The 25,226-nt window shown below is 40.0% G+C and overlaps 2 protein-coding genes, 1 non-coding gene and 1 pseudogene across 3 annotated transcripts in view; 3 read left to right on the top strand and 1 right to left on the bottom strand.

Annotated features, from left to right (window-relative positions):
• Positions 1 to 746: 746 nt before the first annotated feature.
• On the bottom strand, positions 747 to 7,078 carry SsRbeta (signal sequence receptor beta). The gene is made up of 5 exons (XM_067112967.1): positions 6,935 to 7,078; positions 3,460 to 3,658; positions 2,961 to 3,126; positions 2,689 to 2,772; positions 747 to 1,159 (listed from the first exon to the last, which is right to left on the bottom strand). Coding segments are annotated over exons 1-5 (570 nt in total). The 5' UTR covers positions 6,936 to 7,078; the 3' UTR covers positions 747 to 1,039.
• Positions 7,079 to 9,460: 2,382 nt separating this feature from the next.
• The window catches only part of mi (minus), a 38,941-nt gene continuing 23,175 nt past the window's right edge, over positions 9,461 to 25,226 (top strand). The window contains exons 1-5 of the mRNA XM_067112964.1: positions 9,461 to 9,617; positions 12,195 to 12,462; positions 13,575 to 13,694; positions 15,484 to 15,625; positions 17,245 to 17,385. Of these exons, the coding sequence (XP_066969065.1) occupies positions 9,587 to 9,617; positions 12,195 to 12,462; positions 13,575 to 13,694; positions 15,484 to 15,625; positions 17,245 to 17,385 (702 nt within the window). The 5' untranslated portion in view covers positions 9,461 to 9,586. The remainder of the gene's footprint in view (positions 9,618 to 12,194; positions 12,463 to 13,574; positions 13,695 to 15,483; positions 15,626 to 17,244; positions 17,386 to 25,226) is intronic.
• On the top strand, positions 19,271 to 19,373 carry LOC136844527 (U6 spliceosomal RNA). The gene has a single exon (XR_010854912.1). It is a non-coding gene; the product is annotated as a U6 spliceosomal RNA (small nuclear RNA).
• Positions 20,867 to 20,981, top strand: LOC136844524 (5S ribosomal RNA; annotated as a pseudogene).

The raw sequence follows: 25,226 nt of genomic DNA, 5'->3' as shown, positions 1-25,226 counted from the left end.
TTCTAATTTTATACCCCCAGCTCCACGTCCTTGCCACCTGCCTAAAAGTTTTAGCCTCCCTGTTTTCCCCCAATATACATCCTGTCCCCCTACTTTCTCTTCAGTTACTCCTTGTACACCTTGATTCCACTCGTCTTACCAAGTCAACCGATTATAGAACCTTGTACACCTTGATTACACTCGTCTTACCAAGTGTCACCTGATTATAGTACTGCCACTTTCTTGCCGTATTTGGAAACATTACTCTTCATACTGTACCCCTCTTCCACTACATTTTTAAGTTTCCATACTTTTTTCATTCTGTATGTCCCACCCAAATTAATTTGCTTGCAGAAATCCATATGCAGGCTTCCCCTGGCACAACTATGTAGTCCTTTCTTTAATGCTGTCCATAATTTTAATCATATTGAAATCAATTTTTCTACTTCATTTGTCAACTACTCTCCATTTTCATAGCAATAGCTAAAAATAGGAATTCATCCCCATACTTTCAGTGCAAATCAGTTGCAATGTTTTATTAAACTAGCTTTTTACATGGAATCAGAATACCATTATGCATATGGCTCTGTACGAGGTAAAAATATGTTTATTTGTATAATGTATAACATATTTGTAGTTTTAGAGCCTGTAAAAACGAAACCAGTTTAAATCCTACCAATTGCACCCATTTCAAGGTGTGCCATGATACTATAATTTTAATACACTAACAAAAGTATTACCAAAACAAAAGGGTATAAAAATACATGTTAATAAAAAATTTATTAGCACTATCAAACTTACCACTTTCAACAAATTACAAGACATACAGAAGCTTATTCCATTCAATGTCTAGAACAAACAATCATCAATTCACACATTCATGACTGTATCTATACAATAGATACCACAAACCACTTTAAAACACCTGAAGCTTTCACTATGAACAGGTTCCCTCATGGAATGTTTGTACAATCCCAATGAATACTGTAAATTAATTACAATGACAACTTGTGATGTACGTGAAGTTGCAAAATTTAAACTTTAAATACACTCCTAGACCTCAATCGGCCTTTCTCTTGCTGCGGGAGTTGATTGTGTATTTTGATTTGATGTTGAACCACATCAAGAAGGGCACAAGCAGGGCGGGTATCATGAGCAGGGCGAAGATCAGCCAATCAAACTGTAGAGGAAAATACATTGCAGTACATTGGTATAGCTGAAGCATCATCGCAAATAAAAACAAACCTTAAATTACGCAAAAACTTATCTTAAATATTCATCCAACTACAAATTCACTTCACAAAATGCTGCTTGAATACAAACATGAGCAAGAGTAAAGTTAGCACGATCATATTAACCTACACGTTCCCTACAAACTTGTAAGGTTTCATCACCAATTCTGGTAATTAATAGTATCAGCAATTCTGGTAATAGTAAGTGAATTTAATGTAAGTTTTTAACAGTTAAGCATGTAGGACCTCAGGTTGTCAAGCTAGTTAGATTAATAAAGAAAAACTGCCTGGAAAACATCAAAATAATACTACAGAACAAGTCAAATTCAGGGTGGTGGCTTGTTTCATATTACAAACTTGGCTACCAGAGCCCCACCCAAAATTCAACATCTAAGGCTCTCAAGTGTCCTCAATCACCAAATTTTAATGCAAGTTTACTTCTGGTTTACAAAGGGTGGTCAAACTTTTTGCAGATTTGAAACAAACTCTCATTACATAGTAATGCTATGGTTGGTTTGGTTTATGAAAATCTGCCAAAGCCAAACACTGGAGCAACTTTGTCATTCAGTGCTTACTGTGAAAAGGGAGTTTAAGTGGTTAGGCAACAAGATGGAAGAAAGCGGGAACAGAGGTAATGTACAAGGCTAAAAAGTGGGTGAAGCTGGGGGCGCACAAGCTTTTTACACCTCCTTTAGGCTTACAGTTTACCACATGAGGTGCACTGACAGCACTGGGCCCCTATGGGGATAGAATACTTTGGAATTTGATAAATTTATCATCACAGTACAACTACTGCTGATGAATACATGGTTACTTAAAAGATAAGTGGGTCTCAGTTTATTCTCATATGTATTCGGCTTTTGTGCTTGATCATTCTCGAACAGGCCTTCTGACGTACTTTCATCAAATTTAGCTGTCCAGCTTTCAGCTTGCTATGACTTTCACCATCTCAAATATTTGTTAGGCTACAGTACTTAATAATAATAATGAATCTTTATCATGTGGAGGTGGCACTAATCTTTTATGAAATATCTGAGAACAGTGCATGATTAGAAGTAAAATTTCCTTAGAAAGGTGCCCAAAAATAAACCCAGTTAGTCATCACACTCCCATACCAACTTAGACCAAAGTAAGCCACAGATTTAAAAAAAAAAGTTAGCCAAGAAGTCTATAAAGCAGGAAAGAAGGCATGACCAATGTAAAAGACACTTAAGACAATGTGTTGAACTGTGTTCAACTGCGTACATAATTAGGATGTGCATATAATTAGCAAAAATTGCTGAAGGCTGAAACAGGAGTAAAGATTAGTTAAGCACCCAACTTCCAAGTACTAGATTTGGAACAATCTGCTCTACTTATGTTAAGCAAAGCAAGCCAAAAAGAATCTGCTCTACTTATGTTAAGCAAAGCAAGCCAAAAAGTTATGTTCAGTTTGCAAAAGTAACCCAAATATGTCAACAAAATCACTCTGACTTACAACATGAGGAGAGAATTTCCTATCGTAATCCCTGAAGGCAATGATGCCACCCTCACCAGGTTCAGATGTATAGCCAATCTGTATCTGAAAAAAAAAAAATTACTCTTAACATAATACTTGTACTTAAATATCAACTTGAACAATTGCTTTAACATAATAATGATAATTAAATACATGTATTAAAAAAGCTCATCCATTGTACTAAACAACAAAGGAAAAGTTACAATTAAACATTACAACTTTATCCAATTTCAGTAAATCACAGTACAAACCTCAGCAGAGTCTTCTGATGGTTGGTAGGATACCTCGGCAGCAGTGAAATTGAAGTATCCGTACTTCTTAGGCTTCACAACAACAGTGTGTGAAACATTGGCATTGGGAGCAATTCTGTCAAATTTCACTTGCAACTGGCCACCAGCTATATCAAAGTCCTCAGTGCTGGAACGGAAAATCAAATTTATGAAATTTTTGTGAGATATTTGCGACATACCCTTAACTAACTAACCTTCACTAAAGCTCAACACAGAAAGGACCAAGCATTACAGGTAGGGACCTACCAACTTGCAAAATACTGATAATTATTCAGACAGTACTGTCAAGTTACAATGCTTAATGTTCACTTCATGAAAAACACTTATGGAAAAACCAATCATAGTCAGTACCAAAGCATGACACTAATCACTATTAAATCATCATTTCCACAAAGACTTTTATTCACTAAGAAACTTGGAAAGAGTAATGCATCCTTAATTTTGGAGGAAAATACCATACCTGAAACCGGAGTCTGTGAGCTGAACATTAATAGCAGCTGCCTGGCCAACATTGTGCACAGAGTACTGTACAACAATATCTCTTCCTTCTACTAAATAAAGGTTGTGAACCCTTTTCGCTGCTAATAACCTGGCTCGCTCTTCGCCCTCGGATACAACGCATCCCACCAAAACTAAACCAAGGATACAGAATCGCAGCACTGAAAAGAAATTGATGCAAACATTAGTACAGGTTACAGTCACATAAAATTAGACTGCCTAAATTACAGTATTTGACCCAACGACATTGAACTGCAGCTTATGAAATCTAGAATCCCCATAACCATCTGAAACCTTGAACTGATTTCTTCATGTTTAATCCTACAACCTGGCACCTGAAGTGTAGTGGTATCATTACCTGAAACCTTACTTCTGGTATCATTACCTGAAACCTTGATAATTGCTGTAAAAATAACAATATTTCACCCAATTATATTAAATCTATATAAACTCTAGGATCTATACAATCACCTGAAACCTTGGTTTGCTTATTTTTTTTAACCATTTGGGTATACAGTACCTGAAGACTTCATAATTCCTTCAGGATATTCAAATAATAGCCTTACTTTTCTTTTATGAAATAATATCAATGCCTTTCCTCCCAACCCTGTCAGAGTCTGGCAATTCAGCTTCTTATCCTCAGATCAGACCTGTAATAGCAGTGAGCAAACATGTTCAACTATATGTCAAGCCACGATGCTTCCTGGAATGAGGCCTAGACGACTGACACTGTGGCTCCTAGCTCCAGGGCTGACAAGTATTTTACTGGCAGTGTCTTTCCAAGGTGAAGGGTATTTTAAATCTGCACACTGACAAGTTAACCTGATGGGGCAGAGTCTTGTTCTCCAAGTAAAACTTCCTTTGGTATGTGAAGTGTGTTTTATGGGTGGAGACAAAAGAGAACATCCTGATACACAGACCAAACCATTCACTGGTTCAAAAAACCAACAGTGAGCTGAGACCACAACAGTAGGAATGACTGTTCCAAGTATCACAAATTAAGAGCAATTCTGAGACACCTCTAATCCTACAATTGTGGGGTAAAGTGGGAAAATGGGGTTTTGGCTAAGGAAATACAAAAGTGAATTACAGGGGCATACTCTAACATCCCCATGACGCCTTCCACAAGTTCCAAGTGATTACAGTAAGGTTTATTGAACATTTTCAAAGGGATGCCATGCATTGGTAACTTAGGCCATTAAGCATGGGAGTTCAGGGGCGCAAGGCCCCCCAGCCAGGGAAGGACCTGGCATCCTGGCCTGGGTTAAGTTACATCACAACCTTATTTTAATTTTAGCGCATAAAACATTGGAAAATCACATTTTCAACTCCAGAATGAAATTATGGTGCAAGGTAAAATTACCTCGTAGTTTATAGGCTAGTCACATAGGGTAGGTAAGGTAAGACCTACCAACCTTGGTTGGGTTAATGGCAGCTTAGGTCCATACCTGCAATGTAACTAGACCGAGCTGTTGGCTTTCCCAGACTAAACAAAACATTTGCTTCCCAGTGTGGTCTTCACACTGTTGTTCGATTTAGGGGATTTGCAAGGGATCAGGCCACAACATGCTTGTAAAAGCTGATCAAGGATACAGCCTAACCTTAGCTATTTTCAGGCACCATGCCCTTACCTGACCAGGGGGGGGGGTCTTGGCATGCCTGAACAACCCAATGTGACTATGCATAGCAGAACATGTCCGCGAATACTCTACAGTACATTTTACGATATAAATTTAATGTTTTTAAGTTTACTTTTCTAATCTCAAGTTTGTAATGGCATAAAATACTAGATTAATCAATTTTAGTGAAATTGTGTGAAGATATGAAATTTTGTCGTACTGAAAATAAAGTGGAAATTACAATTAAGACTTAAAAAGATATTCCGGCTTAACAAATCTGCTTCTTACATCACGCTGGACACTATCACATTGGGGCTAGGGCAGGTCATGATGCAGCAGCCCTGTTGAAATATGTCTCTCTGATCTGTTTAAAGGCAAGGAATGACCTAAGGAAATATGCTAAACTTACTGTAAGCAGTTTCTCCACTTAACAGTTATTATTTTTGACTGAAGAATCTATTAAACTCGGCATATAACCTCATAGCTTACAACAGGTATCGGCAACAATTTTGTCTCAGTTGCAATCATGCACTGTTGCATTTTGCGAGATCTTTCATTCAGCTCGGCTATATATGCTACCGCTGGGTAACCAATTTCATCCACAGGCCTACTGCCGTTACGGCTCCAGCCCACCGCTAACATAGGCTATTCTGGAGGCCATGCACGATGCTACTTGGGGCAGTCCCCATATGAGGGGTCGATGCTACTTGGGGCAGTCCCTACATGAGGGGTCGATGCTACTTGGGGCAGTCCCTATATGAGGGGTCGATGCTACTTGGGGCAGTCCCTATATGAGGGGTCGATGCTACTTGGGGCAGTCCCCATATGAGGGGTCGATGCTACTTGGGGCAGTCCACGCATGTAAGGTCGATGCTACTTGGGGCAGTCCACGCATGTAAGGTCGATGCTACTTGGGGCAGTCCACGCATGTAAGGTTGATGCTACTTAGGCCAGTCCCTATATGAGGGGTCGATGCTACTTAGGCCAGTCCACAATTAAGGTCGATGCTACTTAGGCCAGTCCTTATACATATGGTTGATGCTACTTAGACCAGCCTACATAGGACCGATGCTACTTAGGCCAGTCCCTATATGTAGGGTCAATGCTACTTAGGCCAGTCCCCATGCATAGGGTTGATGCTACTTATGCCAGTAGCTGCATGTAGGGTCGATGCTACTTAGGCCAGTCCCTATATTAGGATCGACGCTACTTAGACCAGTCCCTGTATGTAGGGTCGATGCTACTTAGGCCAGTCCCTATATTAGGATCAATGCTACTTGGGTCGTCTACATATGGTTGATGCTACTTGGGCCAGTCTACGTAGGGCTGCATGCTACTTGGCCCAGTCTACATAGGGTCAGTGCTACTTAGGCAGTTCACATATGGATAGGGTCGATGCTACTTGGGCAGTCCATATATGTAAGGTCAATGCTACTTAGGGCAGTCCCTGTACATAGGGTCAATGCTACTTACGCTACAGCAGTCACTGTATGCAGGACCAATGCTACTTGGGCCAGTCAACGTTAAGGTCGATGCTACTTGGGCCAGTCAACGTAAGGTCGATGCTACTTGGGCCACTCTAAATATGGTCAATTCTACTTAGGGCACTCCATATAAGTAAAGTCGATGCTACTTAGGGCAGTCCGTAACAGTACCAGAACCGATGCTACTTGGACCAACCTATCCCACATAAGGTCATCTCGATCACGCCAAAACCATTTTCCCCGAAACTCAAACCTAATTTCCCAAACGCCATAAAATAAAACACGATTTACTAAATACGAAACTACAATAAAAAGCTTAAATACATTCACTTACTTGTGACGGGGAGCAACGGAGCGCGGAACAGCCGGTGCAATCACGTTGTTCCTTCTGCGGACTTTCTCTCTCTCGACTGGAGCAGAAGACTGTCGGACTGTCGGTCCGGTCTGCCACACTGGTGCACAGTTGTCAAAATAAGGCGACTGGGGTGATGGTTCTGTGCCAACTTCAACCAACTTTGAACAAAATAAATAATAATGTTAAGAGTTTGTTGCTCTAAATCGCAGTTGTGTATTATTTATAAATTAAAATATTATATTTAGTCGATTATTTTAGTGAAATTGTATGAAGACGATATCATGAAAAAATATTGTCATCATACTGATAAAGAAACAACTGATAGATAAACAATTACAAAGATATTCAAGGTTAATGAATCTGCCTCTTACATTGCTTCGATGGGCAATGTTTTAGTAATACAATAAAGTATCTAATATCTATATTAGTTGATCGAATTCATGCTTCGGAAACAGATGTGGAGGAAAACATTCTTCTTCTTCGTAAGACTTGCATTCCTTCTTCTCCACGGAATTCTACTGTGGGCGTCTGCGTGTTCTACGCCCAACAATTTTTTGTCTCTACGAACAACACCATAACTAATGGTCTCAAGCTCCATTTACCTTTACTTCCACGGCCATATCACCTTGTTTTTTATTTTGCAAACTCCCGCCCCTTTATTCCATTTATTCACTTTCAAGTTTTTCTAGCATGGATACTCCAAGGATTCATCTAAAAATCACCACCTCTGTCCTTTCCAAGGCTCTCCCCTTTTTTTTCTTCGTATTGCTCACGTTTCTGCAGTGTACAGCAACACTGGTCTGGTTGTTTTGTAGACTTTAATCCTAAATTTCAAAGGAATCATCTTAATAAGACTCACCCCAAAACTTGTCTCAAGTTATTCCTAGATGCGTATGAAAAATTATATATATATATATATATATATATATATATATATATATATATATATATATATATGTGTGTGTGTGTGTGTGTGTGTGTGTGTGTGTGTGTGTGTGTGTGTGTGTGTGTGTGTGTGTGTGTTAAAACATCATCCTTCCAGAAGACCCAACAAAGAATGAATATGAAAAAATCTACTCAGATCAAACAAAAATACGTACATTATAATAATGGCATACATCCCACGGCTGGCACTGAGACAGCTAACAATTTCATGAGTTTGTCAGGTGCACTGGACACCCCAGAAAGTTTGAAGTGAGAAAATGGCACATGCAAAAATGTCATCCACAACATTATTTCAATTAATACTTTCTTACTGGATAGTGGTTTTTTACTGTGTTAATTCCATTACTTCCTTATTGAGACTTTTATCATTTCGTCTTTTTTTGGTTTTAATCCGCAATATAATAAAATGTTAATATTGTCGTGTATGAGGAAAAGAATGTGACTGTTCTCCATATTCTTTATTGCTGTTTATGTTCTTTGATTTAGTTTAAGACTGCCATTTTAATGGTTTTACAGATGAAGGTTAAGTTCACTGATAAACTGTTTGCAATGGGCCGTTAAAACGGTTTGTTTTTGTTATTATATATCATATGCATCGTAAGAAAAAAGACAGTAAACATTAAATAACTTTCTCCACTGGTAAAACTACAGGACCACCTCATAAACATTATCAATAACATTCGTTTTAACATGAATATCAGCATTACGATTCTGTTACCTTCTTTTTCAGTTCATCAATACTATTTTAAGGTCTTCTTTGTAAGCAGCTTAGCGTAAGATATTTATTTTTCTGGAGCGACCAACCTAATTTGTTTATGCCCACTGAAATCTGAAAATCTGTCTCTAAGCACAGTGCTTAATGCTCACTTCTATAAAAGTGTTGCTATACAGGGTAAATATAGCAAAACTAGACTGTAGAGTAAGCTAAAGCTGAAAGCAAGCATATTTGCAATATACGTGCATCAGTATTAATTATAATTTTTAGAGCTATAACAAAGATTTTATAGTTAAGAATAAAGCCAGGTCTTAGAGCAGAAGTATCTCTGGGTTCGAGTCCCATACATTTGAGAAAGTGGCTATTAAAATGGCCAAGTTTGGAAAAGGGCACTTGATTATCAAAATTTACGTTCATACAGGCCTTTTCTAATCCTATCATTTACGTCCAAAATGCTTTAATATGTGATTCTCGAACCATTCATTATTCATCTGGAAAGGGCAAACGTTCTGAAGGATTGTCAGTCAGATTATAACCAATTATATTCTACAGAGACTTCTATATCTCTGTTGGAAGTGATATATTGTGTATATGACAGATGAATAGCTACTTCGATGGATTGAGAAAATGAAACTAACTCCAAACTAAATGTGGAAGATTGAAAAAAGAAATGATTTTGAATGCAAGAAACCATACGAAGAAGAAACGTTAAACGCCTGGAAAATAACGCTCTGATAAGGAAAATATCATTAAATCAATAAAAACCAATAATGTTTGAATAAAAATTAAATAAAAACAAATAAACAACTTCCAAAAAGGAACTTACCGACCACAAAACAAGATTGAGGAGCCATTACAAAGGCAACGCCTCGCAACGTAACTAATCTCGACCGAAGCGGGAACAGAGTAACAATAACAATGTCCTTGTCTTCACGTATTTCTAACAGGCATTAACAGGAAATGGTGCAGTAATGGATAAAATACTCCTCTTCATTGCAACAGGTAATATTAGAAGACACTAAGTCATCTTAAAGCTTTGGTTTTTTGACGTTTTAATTTTAATTACCCGTCAGCCATTCGTAGTCCCGAAAGGCTTAAGCTAGATGGTGGAAATTTGACCGAATGTCGAATTTTTTTAAATATATCCATTTTTTATATTCTTGTGATGTTATTTAATTGATAAAATTTAACTTTAAATATTTATGGTATTTTAGAATTCGAAAGGGGGCATTAGGGTATGCTTATGGAGACTTTTAGGTTTTGGGAATTCCCCCCCCCCGAATTTACTCCCGTCGAACTTGACTGATACTCGTTGTCACTTGGGGGGTCCAGAGGGGGCAGAGCTCCTGGGCCAGGTCAGGACACGGTGCCCTAAGTCAGGTCAGGGCAAGCCATATGTTCAAGAAGCTGTTGGCTAAGGAAATCTATTATTAAAGGAACTATACTAACCTAATGTACCCTAACCTAGAAGGCCATGTTATTTAATTGGGGGGCTCAGCCCCCTGGATCCCCCCCGTGAAGGAAACTCCACTTTTTACCAAAAGCTTCCCTATAACTCTGCGCATGCGCGATAGCATTCCAGGATGGCCAGAATACATTAACATATCAGTTCTGAGGTTAATTACAGTCGACGGCAGTTCTGAGGTTAATTACAATCGACTGCAGTTCTGAGGTTAATTACAGTTGATCGCAGTTCTGAGGTTAATTACAGTCGATCGCCAAAAAATAAGGGTAAATTCTTGGTAAGCAACCAAAATACTATAGGAAAAAGTAAATTTCCAAGGTAATATTGCATACCTCACTCGGAGCTGTTCAATAGTTCTACCCCTGGGGGTTCAGAGGGGGCAAAGCCTCCTGGGCCATGTCAGGGCACGGTGCCCTAAGTCAGGTTAGGAAGGTAAAGCCTGGTTAGGCCAGGGCATGGCATTCTAGGGAAGACTAAGGTTGTTTTCGTCCGCGGAACTTTTTTCCGTCGTTCTAAACTTGCCACATTTAACCTATATATACTTGCATGTTGGACTTGAAAATATAATTTTACTGTTTTAATGTTTGCTTTGAACGTTTCTGGTATTTGTTACGTTGGCAAGTATTATTATTATTATTATTATTATTATTATTATTATTATTATTATTATTATTATTATTATTATTATTATTATTATTATTGTTCGGAAGATGAACCCTATTCATATGGAACAAGCCCACCTTAGGGACCATTGACATGAAATTCAAGCTTCCAAACAATATTGAGGTGTAAAGGATAGTGTCTCCTATCTATAAAGGTACTCATTTGCTAACAAAATGAACATCAGAAATGTTCAAAGCCCAATTCAAAACATAGGTAACAGATATTTTCAGTAGCAAGAATGCAATAATGTTCTGCTGTAAAATAATACTGTATCATTTAATTAACAAATGTATGTTTCTGCGGGTATTTTTACTGTTCATATTTTTCATATTGGCTAGGCTGTTTAGCAGAAGGCTGTGCTCCCTAGCCTATATAAAGATTTGATGCTATTTTCAGTGCTAAGGAATTAAAGTTTTATCACGTAGACATGATGTTCATCTGGGTGTTGTTGCAAAAAACAGCAGCTAGGCCACACATGTTTAGCCATAGAGATTGTTGTAATAACTAAGGTTAAGGTTATCCACTGAATTCAGGAGATGTTCATGTAATGTAGAAAGTAATAAACCGGACCTAAAGTGCTGTAAATTATGCAAGTGAAAAACAGAATGCATCCTAGCCTTAAATTCCTTAACCTAGTCCAATCTGTGGTGCTGGGTGCTACTCCCAACCTAGACCCCATCACTTAATCAGACCTAGGGCATATAAATCGTTACAGTGAAGTACAGGAATGAATCCAAACCATACCATGCACTCTGGGTTCTAACTGATAAGGCACCACCCTCTCTATCATTTTGTGCGTTAACATTGTTAAGAATAAATTGCCAAGACATCATTGTTACACTACCCCCTGCTTTCAACTGCTGTTACACTACCCCCAGCTTTCAACTGCTGTTACACTACACCCAGCTTTCACCTGCTGTTACACTACCCCCTGCTTTCAACTGCTGTTACACTACACCCAGCTTTCACCTGCTGTTACACTACACCCAGCTAGTCAGTCCTCTTTTTCATTGCAGTAATTTTGAGAAGATAACAAAATTTCTGAATATGGAACAAAAACCTCTCAAGATTTTGTTTTAATTTTGTTCAAATATTCAGGTTTATTACTGTACATAAGTACCTCCCCTTCCATCCTACCGATTAGCTCAGCTACCTTTTGCAAGGGAGATGTTACCTGCATCTTCAGATCTATTCATATAGTACAGTATTCCAAATTTGGTTTCATAATTGGTCTCTTCATTGCATATGTTAATAAAGTCATACATAATGAGTAGACTTGTTAGCCTTGTGTCAAAAAATGTCCTGTGTTAAGAAATATATAATTAATGCATACCTTTTGGTTTTGATGACAAAAATAAATTTCTTTTAATCCTTTTAAAAATATTAATACTGAAATGGCGGTAATGATGATTGAGACAATATCAGAAAGTCATTTATTTTTCTCATTTCAGAACGGCAGAATGTAACAGTCAAGAATGAATTAAGGAAAACTGTTAGTTTAATAAAAGATACCAAGGATAAACGACAAGCTTCTCACCTTGTACGTCTAGCCTCGGCTGTTGTCGTTGGGAGTGAAGATTCTGTGACCAGTGCTCATGATGGACAGACCCTTACTCTTTGGCATGATATGTCAAAGGAAGAGCCTTTGCAAGAACTAGAAGTAAATTGTCAAGAAGATAAACAAGAAAATGAAAAAGTGAATGATGAAGATATATTTAGGTACGTAGAATTTCACATGACTGTTAAGGAGAGAATAGTAAAGTACAGAATTATATGTACAGATCCACAAAATGGTAGAATATTCGACTTAGTATTCACTGGGACCACTTCCCCCTCCCTTTCGAATTATTCCCATGTTAAAGATAGGATTGAAATATTGAATAAAAGATAAATGGAAAATGAAAGTGAAAGTATTTTGACCATTTGAGATTTTTAGGATATCATGTGACATTATGCCATTTCATTCCTTGAATTTGATCGTGAAACGACGTCATCATTAGGAAAGAAAAATTCACCGTAGGTAGTTTGACATCAGGTAGCTTTGGAGGGATATCTGGAAAGTTTTGTGGGGTGGTTTAATTGTATCTCCTATGCTAGCAGGGGCTGCCAAAGGGAATTACTGTATCATGAAACCAATCTAGGTTTCATATTTGCAGTGCTGGACATAAATAGCAGTAATATACACAGTTAATCATTGGAAAGGAATTTTATCACGGTATAAGAATTCATAAATTTTTATAATGAGTTTAAAGATATTTATTTATGAAAATTTAAAAAAATTCTGTTTTGTCTTCATACATCATCTCCCTCTGACATTGATGAGAACCTCAACATGAAAATTAGTATCTCCTTCTCCCTCCTGATCTAGGTAAACCAACTTCTCTCACTAAGTGTATTAGTTTCCATGAAACCAGCAGTTTAACATACAGACTGTTGAACTTGGCTTTAGAATAGGTATTAACTGACTTCTGGGACTGATTATAGAATGTCAGGTTATTCTCAAGTCAAGTCCTGGGCTACTGGTTAGGTGAACAAGCTTATCCCCAAATTTGACATGATGTTTAAGGAGTTTCCTCTTATGTACCAGATCATTATGAAAATGTTCTTTCCCTAAAGCTGATCGATGCATTTTTCTTTATGTCAGACAGAACGAATTTTTATCATTGAATTAAAAGCCTCTTGATCAACAGCTTTAAATGAAGCCAAAGAGAGTAATCTTATTATAAATAGGTTAAATTTGTACGTAACTGTTGTTTTTTTTGTTATGTGTGCTTGTTCTTATCAGTTATTGTAATTTTTAGACTTTAATATTCATCTTGAATGATTTACAGGTACAATGACTTTTTCCTCTTGGCTGAAGCCCTTCATAATTTTGCCGACAAATTGCAAGAGATTGGAAGTTATCTCTTGTATGTGTTTTGGTGTGTCGATAAGTATACACCAAATCCAAGGTTAGTGATTGTTTTAGAAGTGTGTTTCTATTTATACACTGTTGCACACCATGTACAAAGACAGTACACTCTTAGAAATACACTTGAAAAATATCAATTATCTTACCTTGAATAGCGATAATGGTGTAAGTGTTATGAAAGGGTATAGTTATGCAATGGACAAACCTTTTTGTTACTTAATCATCATTTGCTATGTAAATGGTAACCTGTTAGTTGGTCATTCATGAAAGGAGAAGAGCTTATATAATTTTCCAAGGAAGGTAATGCATTGTTTAGGGGAACCATCTACTCACCTCATTATCACTAGGTCCTTTATCGTTCAGTTAAGCTCATAAACAGAGATGTGTTACCAGTGCTGATGTTCAAGGTTATTTCACCTTATTGTGGTTGCCTTGAAAGTGCAATACAGGCAATCCCTGGTTATCGGCGGGGTTCCGTTTCCGAGGGTGTGATGATAACCGAAAATCGCCGCTAACCGAAAATCGGCGATTTCGGTGCTTTTTCGGCAATTTTCGGAGGTTGTCGGCACCGAAAAGCGCCGATTTTCGGTTATCGGTGCCTATGTTAGGTATGTATTGGCCCCAAACCCAATTATCGGCGCCGATAAGCGGAAATCGGCGATTTTCAGCACCGAAAATTGCTGATTTTCGTCACTAGACAAGCCCCATAAAACCGGATCGCTTTTAACTGAGCCCGCCGTTAACCGGGGCTGCCTGTATAGGCAATCCCTGGTTTATGCCAGGGGTTCCATTTCAACACCACGTCGTAAGCCAAAAATTGTCATGCAGTAACCCGAAACATCGCCAAAAACCGTAAGAAACCTTACTTTTAATCCTTTTTGTGTCTTGAAAATGACCTAACCTGCATTTTATTGAGTTTTTCATAAAAAAAACTCCAAATTTTGACCATTCTGCTGTTTTGGAGCCATATTTCTTTTGTTGGATTGGAGTCATAAACCCAGAACATGCTTGTAATCTGGGAAATAATTTTTGATGAATATATTAGGAGAGCGTCGTAAACTCGGAACATTGTAAGCTGAGCCCAGTGTAAATAAGGGACTGCCTGTATTGTGATTAATTAAATTTTTGGGGTATTTAACTCTCTTCTCCTGCCTTGACTGTTGTCTCATCCATATATTCTGTGTCTTGATTATGTTTTACTTTCTTATATCGTATATCATTTACTTCCTATTTTATGCGTACACTTTGTACTGTCTTGAAGAATTCATACAATACAAAAAGATGACTACAGTAAACCCCCGGTATTCGCGTTCTCATGATTCGCGGACTCACGCATTCGCGGGTTTCTCTGTGGAACATATCTAGCCATTATTTGCGGAAAATTCGCCTATTCACGGTATTTTTCACTGAGAAATATTCACTAATTACTGTATTTTCTTATAATTTTCATGAATAAATGCACTTTTTGTGATAAAACTATTAAAATGCTCAGGTATAAGCATTTTTACAGGGTTTTTCATGTGTTTAAACTATCAAAATGGGCAGTTCTAAGTGTTTTTTAGAGGGGTTTTAAGTATTCGCGGATTTTAGCTATTCATGGGGGGCTGTGGTACGCTTCCCCCGCGAATACGGGGGGTTCACTGTATATATTTCCGTAATGTCAAGAGCATTTACAATGAAATATCAAACCTTAATGAATCAGATGGCTTAATAGAAGATGAATGATTCTGAAATGTTCATTGGCATTTGGTCAGTTTTTACCTCTGTATAAGATTAAGCGAGGTTTTTGATTCTTATCGTGAAGCTGCTACAGAACTTTTTATTTTCAGTGAAGTTCCGGAATATTTTGGAGCATTGAAGAGACTCAGCCAGTGGCATCATGGTGCTTTGTACATAATTTGTGAAAAAGCGGAAGTAGTTAACGAATGGAGTGACTTTTTGCCTCTTCACATCGCAAATGAAACATCTTCGGTAAGGCTTAGATATGGGAGAGTTAAGTTTTTGTTGTCCTATAATTATTGATTTTGCAATCATTACCAACTGCAGAGTAGTTGTAAATTATAAAACATGTTTCTGGCACTAATTCAGTAAACCCTTGGCTTCAGGAAAATAGGTTGATGTTTACAGTATACCATGAGTATTAGAATTTAGGTAGATGTTGCCATTGATCTAAGACACAAAAAAATTGAAAGCTGCTTGGGAGACAATTGCACATTATTGTTGTAAGCTGAACATGTGTCACTTCAGAATATGGGTAATGTCAGTAGGGAGGAACAGGTACATCTGTACTCAGGAGACACAAGTGTTTAGATGATGGGCAAGGAGGAGGTCTTGTGATGAATGTTTAATCCATTGTTAGTGTTATATTGGCAGAAAGAAAACTCCCACTTTAAGCAAGAAATTTTGTCAGAAGTGAGATGACAGGAGTTTGCTGAAGTCCAGGGAGGAGAACAATATTCCAACCAAAATGAGCCAAAAATCGAAGCATGTAGTACTGTAGTATCAAAACCATCATTCATGTTATTACAGAAGCTTTATTGACACTTATCTATCATTTTTTACAGCATTAGACTCACTTTAAGTTTCAATTGCTGCAAAAATCAAGAAGCTTGTCATAGGTGCCACCAAGGCCTTCATATATTCAGAATCATCAATCCCAATGTCACCCAATTGGGTGGAAGCTTGGTGCAAGCTATTCAAATATATATGTGCTTTTGCAGGATTTCATCCACATTCTGTCTACCTCACTGATCTGTTAAGGGTATTAGTTATTTTATTTCGTGTTGTGCCCTGTAGAACACTGGATATAGTAGTTTTATGTTCGCAAAAGAACACCTGAGGAGTATCCGAGAACACTGCCTCTTTCTGGCTTCTGGAAGAGGTCAAGCAGTTGTACACTTGATCAAACAAGGTTGTTGGCTCGTATATCTTCTGCCTTAAGGATGTTGCCCTTAGGTCCGTGAATACTGTCTTCTTAGGATCTGTGGTGGCTGCTCAGTGTGTTGTTTAGCTACTTAAGCTGTTAGGTCAGAATAGCATCTCACCCAAGGTTTCTGGTGGTGAAAATTCAGTTGAGTGAAAGATGACTAGTACCCTTTTCCTTTTCTTAATTTCTTCTGCCCAGTGGTCTGGCTAGAGTGAGGTGAATTTCACTGTTTTTTTATTAGGAAATAGTTGTGATTCCTTCTGTCTCCCATCGAATAAGACGGTGGGAGCTGTTAGTAAAGCATGCTTATGTCTTGGTCTATGTAGGATACTATTACCACATTCCAAAACTGGTCTTCCCCTCATATACGGAACACCCGGGTTCTTCAAAGTTTTCACAGAGGAAGGTTACTATGAAGCCAAACTATCTTATTATCAAGCTTCAACAACTGGACAAGCTTCTGAAGGTGTGTCCATGTTGAAAGCTTCAGGTTGTGTGTAGGGAATATGCAGATTATCCCGAATAAACGGTACAGTACTTCAAGCAGGATGTCACGAACCATTTCTTTTTTAAACACAAACTGTTGATTTTCTTTTAATTACATTCAAGCTGTCCAGACCATCTTGTAAGTCTCCAGTTTTTCATGCCATTCATTTTATTCCAGGTTGTTAGAAGTGTATTTGACTTGTTTTGGAGAGGTCATTTAACATTTTCCTTAGAGGGAAATGGAGAGACTGTGCAACTCCCAGAGAGTGTCATCACCTGTACCAGTGGACTTCCAGTGTTAGGAACAGATCCTGCTCAGGTATGGTAGTCTTATTAAATATTATTCCTTTAGTAAAAATTTTGTGGCTGCAGCGGAATTCTAATCCCGTAATGTTGATGCTTTTATGTAGAATGCAAACTTATTAAATGCCATTTCACTGGTTTCACTGAGTGAATCATATCAAGAGTTGGTAATTACCTTTTTGTTCATGACACTTACCTGCCAGATATATATATAGCTGTATTCTCCGAAGGTCCGACAGAATTTCAAATTTCGCGGCACACGCAGTGGCCGGTCAGGTGGTTAGTACCCATTCCCGCCGCTGGGAGGCGGGTATCAGGAACCATTCCCATTTTCTATTCAGATTTTTCTCTGTCGCCGGACTGTCAACACCTGTTGTCAGTTCCTCCGCCTTTTGATTTCGGAAATTTGTTGTCACTTAAGTATTTTGGTTGTTTTTGGTATTCGACTGGATCTGTGACTTGGCATACGCTCTTTGTAGACCGTTTTTGATTTTGCTTTTGACTTTTCTTATAATTAAGATGTCTTACCTCTAGCTATCGAGTCTGTAGCTTGGGTGAATGTAAGGTGAGGCTATCAAGACTTTGATAGTTCCTCACTCTTTATGTATGATATGTAAGGGTGTTCAATGCTCTATGATAATCGGTAATGAATGTGGGATTGTCTGAGGGTGAGTGGAAGAAATATGAAGCCTATATGCTTAAATTGGAGCGTGATAGGCTGAGGAAATCTTCCTCCTAGAGTGCATCCTTAGTTGGACAGTCAGGGTTTACTCCTACTAGTAACCCTGTAGTAATTTATTACTAACCCTGTAGTTTGTTGCTGCAGAAGGTAATTCCCTGGCTTTCGTGTGGAGTCAATGCGTGCTCTTGAAACTAAAGTGAATGCAATTCAAACGCATAGTGTTAGTGCTAGTGCCCCTAGTGTTGTGGAGGGGCGTCAGATCGGCCCTATAATGCCTCTAGGCCTGGACCTCTGTCGAACTCCCAGGACCAGGAGGGGGCATGTCGAAAAGCCGCATGAGGGTTACGGGGCTTCCCACCGATCTGGCGTCCCTTCGGCAGGTCCTGATGACGCTACCCAGGCTGCCAGGGATCGTGCTCAGGCACGCATCCTGAAGGATTGCTTTCGTCCTCCGACACGCCCTCCCGCCACGGGTTGGAGCTCTCGGTTGGACTCTCGCCCTCTTAAGAGAAGCTTAGAGGAGAGGACGCCACGCCCTCTTCCTCTAGACGTTTGTACTCTTCCCCGAAAGTTGCGTGGATATTCCTCTGCAGAAGAGAATAAAGTGTTTTTCGAATGATCACTCTACTCGACCCCCCTGTCGCGCTAAGGCAAGGGCTAGAGCTTCTTCCCCTGTGGAAGGAAGTATACGTCTCTCGCCCCTTTCCTTCTCTCAGGTTCAGCCCTTCTCCCGAGAGAGTGGCTTCTCCAACGCGTAAGATTTTGTTGGGTTTGCAACAACAGCTGGATGCTCTCATGAACCTTTCAAGATTCGAATCTGCCTGTTAAGAGGTACAGACTTTCACCTTCGTCTCCCGCTTCGGGAACGATACAGAGCGTCTGTCTTCTAGAGAGAGTGTTTAGTGGCTTCCTATTCTTCTTCCCCGAGTTGAGGTGTTGGCCTTTTCTCTTGTCTCGCCCCAGGAGCGCGTCTTGCTCTTCGTGCGCTTCTCACACTTCACGCTCCTCTCCTTGACGCTCGGCGCGCTTTCAGCCATGACGCCGCGCGCCACGCTGTGCTGTGACTCTCTTCTAGTACTTGCCACGGAGCCTCTCGCGCCACGCCATGACGCCCGCGTCGCCGCCAGATAGCTTCAAGTCTTGTGTTGACACTGCTCCAGTTGTTCATCATGTCGCACAACTACCGCTTCAACATTTGATGTCCTTCTTAATTTAGCCAGTACTTGCTTCGCAGTACATATACTAATTGGAACGATACAGAGAAGATTAGCATGGCTCTTGCGCAAGGATGACACGCTAATCGTGAAGCGTTCCACATTTTTTATGTTTACTATACGCACTCTAGTTGACGACTTCTTCGTTCGCTGGAGTTCCCGCGCCACGATCGGCGAATCGAACTACTTTCACCACTCACTCAAGACCCACCAGCTGCGGAAGAACATCCTCTTTCGTCACAGCCTTTGTATGAAGAGAAACTTCTTTCGTCTTCATCTTCCTCTGATTATCAGACTCTGGCTTTTTTCTTAGGGATCTGTTTCTGAGACTTTTCAACCGTCGGCTCCTCTCTCTCCACCCTCGCAGTTGTCTTTGTCTTAAGGAGCGTTTGACGAAAAAATCGGAAATAAAATTTTCTGGGATATTTTATATATGGCATCATACATATCCTGACTATCTTCTCAGAAAGTTTTATTTTAAAGTTCGCCACAGTTAGAAGTTATAAACAAAACAGTAACCTATCATAGTCAAATTACATTTTTCATATAATGTAATGATATTGTCAGTATATCGGTGGTAATTTCCTTTTAGCTATGAAATAATATCTAATGCGATCTATGGCAACCCTGTGGACATAGTACGCATCAGCGAAAGACAGGAATGCGCAGGGCAGGGCAGTCAGTGGCAGTCAGTCAGTAGCAGCTCAGAGCTTGACTAAGTGAAACGTCGCGCCGCCAACCTCAGCCGTGTTTTGACACTCGCTTCATTTAGCTTCATTTAGCGAAGTTATATTACTTTGCAGGTCTATTTTTGGCTTTTCATTATGTCATAAAAACATCAAACTGTGTAACGGCAAGCAAATAAATACACAGAGAAGCAAAAATATCGTTTTTCTCAAAACTAAAGTTATCGACATTCAAACTGCATCTCCTTCATAACGCTTGCACCGATCTCAGATACAAAAAGTAAACGAAAGCTAAATGTTTGCATAACAAAGGGGCTTCCATGGGAAGCAACACGAGACCCGCACCACGAGAAAGAGTTTTTTTCCGAAGGAATGTCACTTCAAGAGAGGTAGCAAGTGACTCCTTCATCTCCAGACTCCCTTTGCAACCAGGCTTCATTTTGCACAAGCCTGGAAAGAGTGAGGGGCAGACGTTTGGTCCCTCCTACTGTTAGAGAGAGGTTACTTGATTCCCTTCCTGTCTCCTCTTTTGTTTTTTGTTTCCCAACTGCCTTCCTGTCAAACAGAAAATTGTTTGACCTGTTCGAACAGATGTTCGAGCGGAGAGCAGTGGAACAGATATTGGACTCGGTGTTCCCCGGGATTTTACTACAGATTGTTTCTAGTCCCGAAACTTTCAGTAGGCTGGAGACCCGTCTTGGACGTCAACAGGTCGAACAACTTGGTCCGGAAGGAAAAGTTCAAGATGGAGACCTCGCAGTCAATACTAGGAGCCCTTCATCCCGGGATTGGATGGTATCTTTGGATCTCCAAGATACTTATCTTCACGCCCCAATTCATCCACGTTCGGTGAAGTATCTCAGGTTGTCTTGGGGACTAGACGTACCAGTTCAGGGCTCTCTGCTTTGGACTCTGCACAACGCCATACCACGTTGAAAACACCGCTTCTCGTCCGATCGCGGTTAAGCAACGTTGGGTCTGGTCAGTACTTGGATGGTTGACCGCCTGGGAACACCAGATGCTGTTGGCGTCACATTTTGCTCCGAGGGTGTTTACATCGTCTCATGAAAAAACGTTGCGATGCAGTTGCATCTGTCGCACGTCAGGATCTCACTCTACTTGGACGACTGGTTGATTCGAGCGCCGCCGGCTTAAGGTATCTGGAGGACCTTCAGTTGACTCTGCAACTCGTGAAGTCCCTGGGACTTCTGGTCTGTGGAGAAGTCGCAGCTGATCCCCTCACTGTCCATTGTGTCTGGGAATTCAGATCTATTCAGCGGCTTTTATAGCGTCTCCGTCGCAAGAACGGCAACTTCTATGTACGAAAAAGTTTCGGCCTTCTTGGAAAAGGAAACATGCTAGGTGAAGGAAGGAATGAGTCTGCTGGGGACCATTTCCTCGCTGGAGAAGTTTGTTTTCTGGGGAGTCTGCATCTCAGGCCTCTTCAGTTCTTTTTTGTTGAGAACTGACAAAGCAAGGAAGACTTGAAAGAGGAATTGAGAATTCTTCCTTATATAAAGAGGATCTGTGGTGGTGGCTCGATCCAACGGAATTGCAGAAAGGATCTCCCTCAAGCTTCTGAACCCCAACCTAGTGTTGTTTTTCCGACGGGTCGTCAACAGGTTGGGGGCAACACTAGAGGGAGAGAAAGTGTTAGGAACCTGAGAGAGGAACAGGTGTCCTGGCACATCGACTTCAAAGATTTGGCGGCTATCTTTTAGCTCGCCAATTCTTCGAGGTCCAAGTTTGCAATCGTGTAGTTCTAGCAAACTCGGACAATACTTGTTCCCTGTTCAGCCTTGCAAGAGAGATTATTCTTTGAGCCTATGCTCGCAACATTTCGATTCTCACAAGTTTTGTGGCAGAGGTCGAAAATGTTCGAGCAGACCTGCTCTGTTGGCGCCATCAACTCCTGCCGAAGGAATGGACCCTTCATCAGGAGGTTTGCCAAGATTTTTGGAAATTTTGGGGTCGCCATCTTGTGGATATTTTCACGACCTCAAGAACAGCGAGGCTCCCCTCTGTAAAGCTCATCTGTACTCGACCCTGGGGCAGTTGCGCGATAGTTGCTCTTCCTGGGATTGACGGGAATAGATGTTTACGCCTTTTTCCCCGTTCTAAATTCTGGGAGAAGTCATACGCAAGTTCGCGGCCTCACAAGGGACGAGGATGACTCTCATCCCCATGTTTTGGCCTTCAACCACTGGTTCTCGGAGTTTCTCTTCTGGTTGGTAGACGTTCCGAGGACCCTTCCTATGAGAGCAGACCTGCTCATACAAACCCACTTCACGAGATATCTTTGAATCTCCCCGCTCTGAACCTGACTGCTTTCAGACTATCGAAACTTGGTCAGAGCGAAGGGGTTTTTCTGGCCAGGTGGCACGGGCCATCGCTAGAGCCAGAAGTTCTTCATCTAAAGGATATATCTAGCGAAGTGAGCAACCTTCAAAGGTTGGTGTAGAAAAAAGGGTTTTTCCTCTTCCTCTATCACTGTGAGCCAGGTTGCGGATTTTCTCCTTTACTTAAGAGAAAAACTCGATATAGCAGTTCCGACTATCAAGTGTTATCGGAGCATGCTTTCGATTGTATTCAGACACAGAGGATTAGCGTTGTCTGACAATAAGGACCTCCACGATCTTACGAGCTCTTTCAAGACGTCCAAGGTTCCTCAGCTGATTTCCCCTGCTTGGAACTTGGACGTAATGCTCAAGTTTTTGATGTTTAGTCCTTTTGAGCCTCCACTCTGCATCTCTTAAGGATGTTACTCGAAACGGCATTCCTCGCGCGAAGAGAGTGAGAGAAGTTCGAGGCCGTCATGTGGGCTTCAAGGAACACAATGCTGTCTATTCTTTAAGCCCTAAGTTCTTGGCTAAGAATGATAGGTCTTCTAACCCTTGGCCTAGACACTTTGAAATTAAAGGTTTAGCAGACCTTATTGGACAGGAACCTGAGGGAGTTCTATGTCCAGTTAGAGCTCTCAAGTACTACCTTAAAAGAACACAGGACACTCGTGGTCCATTGGATGTTTTATAGTGTTCTGTGAGGCAACCAGTTAAACCTATGTCGAAGAATGCACTGGCATTCTTCATTAGGGACGTCATTAAGGACGCACACTCTAGTTGTGACGACTCCAACTTCAAGTTGTTGAGAGAGAACGCTCACGAGGTGAGGGCAGTTGCTACCTCCATGGCGTTCAAGAAAAATATGGTACTCAGTGACATTTTTAGTGCCACATTTTGGCGAAGTCAATTCGGTGTTTGCCTCACACTCTTGGCAAGATGTTTAGGTAGCATACGAAATTGCTTTTCGCTGGGACCATACATTGCTGCTTCAGCAACCTTGGGGACAAGGGGTAACTCTGATCCTATCCCCTTTTTAATTGTGTTTTTGTGGTTGTTGGGTCGACTACTGGAGGCAGTCTTCCCAATCCTTTGCAAACTAATGCTTTAGGTGTTGGTTAGGTGGTTAGTAATGCTCTTTTGTCCTCTTTGTATGGGCTATGATCTAGTCACATTGTGGTCACGCCCCCGTTGACAGATCATCTAGAAGTCGCCAGCTATATAGGTCACTACCTCGCTGGGGTCTCTAGTAAAGCAGAAGCAGACTAGAGTGACAGTAACCACTCAGTCAGCTACGCTATCAGATAAGGAACCAAAATAATTTTACCAATAATTGGTTTTTTCCCTATTTCTTGGCTGTCTCTACCCCCTCCAAAGGTGGTATTCAGCTATATATATATCTGGCAGGTAAGTGTCATGAACAAAATGATATTTTAATGATAAAATAAAGTTTGTTCATACTTACCTGGCAGATATATATATTTATATTGCCCTCCCTCCTCCCCTCAGGAGACAGTGGCGTTAGAAAATCTGAATAGAAAATGGGAATGGTTCCTGATACCGCCTCCCAGCGCGGGAATGGGTACTAACCACCTGACCGGCCACTGCGTGTGCCGCGAAATTTGAAATTCTGTCGGACCTTCGGAGAATACAGCTATATATATATCTGCCAGGTAAGTATGAACAAACTTTATTTTATCATTAAAATATCATGTTAGTTATGATTTACTGTGGCTTTAAGACAGTGTCAGTCAGTCAGGGACATAGTATCAGCCTGAACACCTATGAATCATAAGTAGTCTTAAACATACCCATGAATCATAAGTAGTCTTAAATTGTGCAGACTGCACCAAGCGGCACCAGTTTAAAACGTTTCAGAGAAAGTTCCCAGTGTGTGTTTGCCCAGCCAAATCCATTGAGTATATTATGGATGACCATTCATTCTTTGTGCCTTTTTGACAGGACTTCCATGCTGTTCTTCCCAGGACCATCAGGCTATTATTGTTTTGTACTATTCATGGATTAGCATTTATCTTTGCATTATCTTCTCATATTTCCATTCTTGTAATGTGGCCTGTAGATTCCTTCAGTTATTTGGTTTGGTTTTCCTTTTGGCTAGCAACCAAGAATTGTCCCAGCATTGCTGTGAGTAGTCCACAACCACTTTTTGTTTTTTTCTGCTTTTGCAGTGATGTTTACTTTCTCGGGTAATTTTCTGTAAGTTAACTTTATTTCAGTAAATTGAGTGAATATTGATAAGTTGATTTCCTTCAGTAGACTTCTGTCACTTTTACGTTCACGTTTTGGGTCCTCTTGTCAGCTTAAACTGGCCATTTAGAGTAACTTCAACCCTGGCCTTACTGTTATCTGGATTTTATTAGTAATGTGTGCTCATTAATGTTTGCTTCCTGTTTCCCCTTGTCACACTGTAGTTACCTTTGGTTTTCTCTATTCTGTCTGAGCTAATTACAGAATATTATATTCATAACCTGGCATTTTTGTGTTTATAATGCCGCAATGTACTTTTATCTAAACAAGTATTTTGAGGCATTATAATCACAAAATATGCAATAAATACCAAAAGTGAATTCACTTAAAATGTACTTAGTTAGGTTATGAATGTAATATTGGGTAGTTAGCTAAGGCAAAAGAGAGCAAACGAAAGGTAACCACAGCATGGCAAGTGGAAAAGCACACATTACTATACAAATAAAACCCAGATAACAGTAAGGCAAGGATTGAAAGTTACTCCAAACAGCTAATTAAAGTTGGCAAGAGGATCCTAAACATGAACATAAAATTGACAAAAAGTCTACTGAACAAAATCAACTTATCAAGATTCACTTAATTTACTGAAGTTAAAGCCAGCATGTCCTGCAGTACATTCGTGTTGCCCTTAGATAAGGGCCACTGTCTTGTTCAGTTACCTTTGACTC

This window comes from Macrobrachium rosenbergii, chromosome 12, assembly GCF_040412425.1.
Source record: "Macrobrachium rosenbergii isolate ZJJX-2024 chromosome 12, ASM4041242v1, whole genome shotgun sequence".
Lineage (NCBI taxonomy): Eukaryota > Metazoa > Arthropoda > Malacostraca > Decapoda > Palaemonidae > Macrobrachium > Macrobrachium rosenbergii.
Note: the sequence above shows the minus strand (reverse complement) of the source record. Positions and strands in the feature narration are given on the sequence as shown.